This window comes from Theobroma cacao, chromosome 7 (genome assembly GCF_000208745.1).
Source record: "Theobroma cacao cultivar B97-61/B2 chromosome 7, Criollo_cocoa_genome_V2, whole genome shotgun sequence".
Taxonomy (NCBI): domain Eukaryota; kingdom Viridiplantae; phylum Streptophyta; class Magnoliopsida; order Malvales; family Malvaceae; genus Theobroma; species Theobroma cacao.
Window position 1 is genome coordinate 14,364,205 of NC_030856.1, and position 6,824 is coordinate 14,371,028.

Consider the following 6,824-nt stretch of genomic DNA (forward strand, 5'->3'; position numbering starts at 1 on the left):
AAGATGACGAGATATAGACAGAGAGATACTAATGGTGGTAAAATTAAAGAAAGTTGGATGACGAGAGAGAAAAATGGAGAGCATAGCAAAATGGGGAGTAACGCAAACATATGGTAAGAGAGAAAATTTGGGAGCATTTAATTTGTTTGAAATGGTTTTAAGGGTTTTTTTGTCATCTCATGGCTAAAATTGGCTAAAAACAGTTAATTTTATATTGAAGGCTATTTCTGAAATGAGCTTATGAGTAGGGTTATTTCTTACAATTTTCTCATATTTTCTTGTTCATATTGGTTGTTTCAAGACTATGCATCACCAATATTACATGGATAACCATATTAAAATATTATAATGATTAACAATGTAACAAGTAGAACCTAATTGTGTCCTTACTATAGAAGTCACTAAACACCTGAGCTATTACAAGTTAATGAAATACATAATTTTCAAAAAGAAAACCTAATTTTTGGACACCTCTAAAAGTTGTACATGTTTCTAACTTTTATTTTTCATTTTTCCTATAAGAAATATAAGTAATATAAACTAAATCTTATATCTCTACATAAGTGTTTTTTATGAGATTATATTTACAAATAAAAATTCTAATTACATCAAATAACTTTTAATAGATACTGTAATATAAAATAAATTTATAAATAAACCAAAAGTTATCCAACCAACAAAATAAGTCTAAATAATACAATCATAACATTTATTTGGCTTGAGTTTCATAGCATAACATAAAACTAAAAGACAGTTTTGAAAATTCAATAAATTAAAGACCACACCCTAAAGCAACCATCACCAGAAGAAAAAGAAATCAAGACAAACACTTGCCTCCAAAATAAAGAAAAAGGAAACAACCAATTACTAGGTAAAATAAAAGCGCCTTGACATTGATACGTTGCACTCAAAATTATTTTCTCGATTTGGGATTCAAAGGAGTCCATTGGAAACGTCATCAACACGATGGTATTTTCATCAAGCCTGCTTGTTCGAATCCTTCAAAAACCTGATTTTGATCTTCTTCAACTGAGCAACAATGTTTTTCATGTCAATCCTCTCTTCTGACAACTCTACTAAACATTCTAATGCCATTTGCAAAATAGACAATGTACAATCTTTCATTGCAAAATGTTCTCGATCCTTGGTACTAATTAGCAAATTGGCATCTACAACTTGAGTTAACGCACATGATAATGACTCAGTCACCCAATGTATTAAGCTCATTTCTCCAACAAACATTTCATCTGTGGGCTTTTTTCTTATTAAGGTTTCAATTAGAAGAATACCAAAACTATATGCATCACCTTTTATGGAAACAACTCCTTGTGTTTCGTATTCTACATGTAAGTGATTAAAACCATCGTCAAAGTATGCAATGATTTTACCTGAATTATCATAATGGATAAAAGAAAAGTCTAAAAGTTTAAGCATTACCTGTGCCATATACCCAATTGTTGCTAGTGTTCTGGTTTGTACTGTTGAATCCTTTTCATCTAGCAGCTTTGCAATGCCAAAATCACCCAAATGTGCAACCATGTCTTCATCGAATAGAACATTGTTGGGTTTTAAATCACAATGGGCCACAGGAATGGTCTGACCATGATGGAGGTATTCTATTGTGGAGACCACATCAATCATAATGTTCAACCTATGCAAGATATCAAGAAAGTAGTTATGAGAATACAACCACTTCCCAAGGCTGCCATTAGGCATGAACTCAAGTACCAAGGCTTTAAAATCAACATTGCAGCAACTACTAATGATTTTGACTAAATTTCAGTGGCAAATTTTGCGCAAGACCTCACACTCAATGTCAAAGCTCTTAAATGATCCTTTTACCTCCAAATTAAAGACTTTTATGGCAATGTTCAATCCATCTAAAAGAGCAACTTGGTATACCAAGCCAAAACTCCCTGCACCAAGTAGTTTGCTTTCACAAAAACTATTTGTGGCTTGATGAAGCTCTTGGTATAAAATTCTTCTCCACTTTGCTAAACCAATCGAAGTTTCTCAATCAATTTGTTGCTTTGAATGCTTTCTTCGGCTTTGGAAAAAAAAGACAATTAAGGCAAAAATTAATAGCATTGAGCTAACTGCCAATAGAATAAATTTTATAAGCTTAGTAGCTTTCCTTGAATGTTTAGCTGAATTACTTGTGCATGGTGGGAATTGCAATCGAGGTGCACCACATAGCACTTCATTCCCTATAAATTATTGAATTGTGCAGTTGGCAAAGGGTCATCTGTTAGGAATTTCTCCGTGCAGTCTATTGAATGAGACATTCAAATACTCGAGATGCAAGAGTTTTTGCAAGGACTTGGAAATAATTCCAGAAAAATTATTCCTTGATAGATCCAAGAATTCCAATACTATCAACCCACCAAATAACTCAAGTATAGACCCATACAATTTGTTACCAGATAATGAAAGATAAGTTAGGTCTTCAAGATCACCAATGCTACTTGGAATTTCACTTGATAATTGATTTTTGGAAAAATCAATAATTGTAACAACCTTCCACTTTCCAATGTCAACTTGGAGAGCCTTGGTGAGAAAATTGGAAGACAAGTTTAGATGCAAGATATCTATAAGCCTTGTGAAGGTTGAGGAAATTGAGCCAATTAACTTGTTGGAGTCAACAAATAGATCTCTAAGAGAAATGATATCACCCAAGCATGTTGGTGTTGGTCCACCCCATTGGTAACCTATGAGATACAAGAAATGCAAACTTTGCAAACAGCATAAGTTAGATGGAAGGGATCCTTCTAACTTATTGTCTTCAAGGTAAAGACCTTGCAACTATTTTAATCTTCCGATTGTGGTCAGAATAGATCCTATCAGTTCATTATTATTTATGTTCAAGCTGATCAAGTTGCTTAGGTTGCCAATCTCTTCAGGAATGTTTCCTCCAATGTTGTTGTACGAAGCAGTTAATATTTGTAGGGAAGTACAAAGATTTGCTATAGACTTGGGAAGTTCACCATTGAACAATGGATTAGCATCAAATTTCAAGAACATCAAGTTTTTCCAATATGCTAAAAATGAGAGAAAGCTTATTTATGGGGTCGAAGGTGCGCTAGCTAAAGTATTATTTTCCAGGTTGAGCCGTTGTAGATGTCTTAGATTTCCAAGATCATTGGGAATACATCCAAAAAATGAATTAAATGACAAGTCAAGGTCTGTTAGCTTAGAGGCATTGGAGATGGAGGTAGGTATTGTTCCACTGAATGCATTTATATCAAGAAAAAGCTGTTCAAGTTTTAGAAGCCAAAGTCCTGTGCTCCATGGAAGACAACCTGAGAGATGGTTTAAAAAGAGTGAAATGACCCTTATAGTTGAGCTATTAAAGATAGCAAGAGGGACATGTCCGGAGATACTGTTATTTCCCAAGTTCAAAGAGTCCAAATTTGGTAGGTTGCCTATCTCAAGTGGTGTTTTACCTGCCACAAAATCAGAAGTCATTTGGATTTGTTCCAGTGATCCAAAAGTAAATAACAAAATTACTGATAAAAATTGTACACACATTTCTAGTTTTATATTTTATATTATAGATACATATAACAAAGAGTCAAACAATATTTTCAAATATTTATAACATTTGCAGCTATACAGAAGCTAAACATGCATAAGAAAAAATGTAACTTATTTACTGTCAATTTTTTAATGGAAAAATCAATTGTTTTTTGAAATTTTAAATTACCAATCTGTTGTGGAACTTCCCTTGCATAATGAAATTGATCCCTTAATTATTTCAAATTTAGCAACAACTTATAAAGCCCATTTGTTTGTTAAACAGAATGATCAACATTATTAAACAAAGTTTGGAATTTAGATAATACAAAGCAATATAATCTTTCACTTTGTAGCTAATTTATTTTAATTTTGGCATAATGCTCCAATAAACCCTTAAACAATTCAAGAACATTTAAATAAGCTCTTATTCTTTTATTGCATTCAATTAAGCCCCTATATTTTTATTTTAGATCAAATAAACCCTTACAACTAATGATTGACTAATTACCATTAGTAAAAATGTCACTTGTCATTTTATATCTACACAACACTGACATGGCATTGATACGAAGGCTGAAAAATACCATATGGTCATATTTTCATGCCAAATTAACATGTCATGTTATCATTAATTATGATATACTAACTTATTACATCATCATCAATTATCATATTTTAGTATATCACATTAGCGCACATAGTATAGAATGACAAATGATATTTTAATTAATTCAAATCATTAGTTATAAGACTTATTTAACTGAAAATAAATTTGAAGGGCTTGTCTGGCTCAAAATAAAAGTATAAGAGCTTTAACGCAATAAAAGTATAAAGGCTTATTTGAATTTTCTTGAATAATTTAGAGGCTTTTTGTATATTATGTCTATAATTTTTTTATTTATATAATGTAATGAAAATATATTAGAAAACGTTGGAAAAAAATAACATATATAGATAAGTAGATGATACATTTGAATTTTGGGTTGAATGATTCATGAACAAAATAGAAATAAAATACTTGATTATAAAAGAAAATGGAAATTAAAAAAGGTGAAGTTCAATGTTAAAAATTAATTTAAATAAAAAACAATGAGATTAAATAAAGAGTGTGACACTATTACCAAAAGCTAAAAAAAATTAAAAAAAGAAAGATGTGGAAAATCCAGATAATATCATAAGACCAAAAAGAGGTAAAATATTAAAACATGAGAATTTGATGAATAAACTACTTGTTACAATAATTAGTTGATGCAATATACTTAAAGCAATTAGTATTTTCAATTAAATATTTGAGAAAATCTATAAACTAAAAAGTGATAGTGAATTTAATAGAAAAAAGATTAAGGATGAAAGAAAAATGAAATTCAAAAAAAATAGCTATATAACTATATTTATTTATTATTTTGAGAGGATCCATAGGGATCGAAATTTACAAATTTAAGGGCATTTTCATCTTATTTTGTCCATTCCTGTCCCCCCTAATCCCATAATTGCAATGGACAAAAAAAGAAAGAAAGAAAGAAAGAAAGAAAACTCTTTGGTTTCGAGTTATGTAACGAAGACTATAATAAAAGTGTGAATAGTAATATTTATTCAAATATTAAAATATTGCAGCAATATAAAAACTGAACACAGATAAATAAGAATGTGATATATTACATGTCAAATTATTGAAGCTAAAATCAAGTACTTTTAGAAGTGTTAGGTTACCAATGGGGGAACGAATAGGCCCTATTAGCTCACATACTTCAGAAGCTATTTGCTCTAAATTCAGCAGAGGACTAATTTGCGGTGGAATTTCACCTACACAATGAAAAAAAATTTCATTTCAAAACAATTGTAACAATTAAGGCCAATTTGTTTTTCTCTAATACATTAATAAGGCCACTCATTTCTCTTTTAAGCATGGAAGAATTGAACAATTGGATAAGACAAAGCCACAAAGCAACTACTAGTATTTTTCAATAAAAAAATTTACATTGTTTTGTTTGGCTGTAAAACAACTAAAGTGTGATTTCCTAACCTGGCAAAATTGGTAGAAGAAAACCAGTCTCCACCAACATCAAACCTTATACATTACATCTAAAAGAAAAAGGCTAAACTATACATCAACTCAAAAGTGATTGCACTGAATTTGATGGAAGAAGTAATAAGGAATTTAAAGAATTATGCAAAAGGGTGACATTGTTAAAAAAATGAAAGTAAAATATTGTAGGCTCAAATAGGTTAAAGACTTGATATGGCATATTGATAATGTCGTAACGTGCGTGTCTGGGAACCCGACCGCCAGACGTGATGTGAAAACCCTAAAACTAGGTTAAAATTAGGAGTTGCCACCAATCTTTTTTACTAGGTGCGATCGGCCACCCATTGACTCAATTCTAATCAATGAAGCCTTAAATTAATTTTAAGCCCACCGAAAAAAACCTTCAACTGGTCTACGATTTTCTAGATCTAGGCTCGGGAGTACGGTTACGCTTGAGGAAGGATTAGCACCCCCGGAACGCCCGTTCCATGAACGGTATCATTTTTAGATTATCCTATTACACTTTAATTTTTAATTTCACTATACTTCCTTAGTTATTATTCACTTATTTTTATCTCCTATTCAACCTAAAATGGAATGCAAATGTGAGGCAAGATGAAATACATGGCGTGAGATAAAAAATGCCAGACGAATAACTTTTTATCGAGGATATTTTCTACAATTCGCCCATCATACTTGTGGGACTCGAGGTATTCTCTCACCTAGGGAATTATTCGAGAAATTCGCCTTCGTAAATTCGACGAATAATTCTCATCATCGAAGTTATCGTACGTTTTTCTTTAAAAATAATGTTTTCGTGCATAATGAACCTAATTCGGGCAAAAGCCTTTTATTAAAGATATTTCTCGAGCCCCCCCATCATGCTGGTGGGACCTAGGGACACCTTTTTACCTAGGAAACTATCCGAGAAATACCCGCCTTCGCAAGATCCTCGGAAGATCCCATCATCGGGGCTTAAACTCGAAAATAGAAATATTTATATGCAATGATATGATGCAATATATATATGCTATGTTAATACAATTATCTATTTTTTTGGTCATTTATTAATATTTAATTATATTTTTTTATTATTTTTATTTTTTATTTTATTTTTAATTATTATTATTATTTTTTTATACTTTACATTTTTTATTTTAAGTTACTCTTATATTTTCCTTTTATGATTAGATAAATTGTTTATGATTCCATGTTACTTTAGTGACAAAAATTTTATATTTTTTTATTTTATTTTATATTTTTATATTTTGTATATATATAT

The 6,824-nt window shown here is 30.8% G+C and overlaps 1 protein-coding gene across 1 annotated transcript; it reads right to left on the reverse strand.

Annotated features, from left to right (window-relative positions):
- Nucleotides 979-6,508, reverse strand: LOC18594878 (putative receptor-like protein kinase At3g47110). Its single transcript, XM_018124384.1, has 4 exons — nucleotides 6,478-6,508; nucleotides 5,227-5,319; nucleotides 2,294-2,708; nucleotides 979-1,651 (listed from the first exon to the last, which is right to left on the reverse strand). Exons 1-4 carry the CDS (start codon nucleotides 6,506-6,508, stop codon nucleotides 979-981), a joined length of 1,212 nt encoding a protein of 403 aa, XP_017979873.1.

Bases quoted from the DNA above. Each gene is read 5' to 3' on its own strand.
- LOC18594878 (XM_018124384.1), bottom strand. From the start codon at position 6,508: ATGGGATCTTCCGAGGATCTTGCGAAGGCGG. The intron at 5,320-6,477 runs GTATTTCTCGGA...TTCATTGTGTAG, and splicing joins CGAGGATCTTGCGAAGGCGG to GTGAAATTCCACCGCAAATT. The intron at 2,709-5,226 runs GTAACCTAACAC...TGTATCTCATAG, and splicing joins GCCTATTCGTTCCCCCATTG to GTTACCAATGGGGTGGACCA.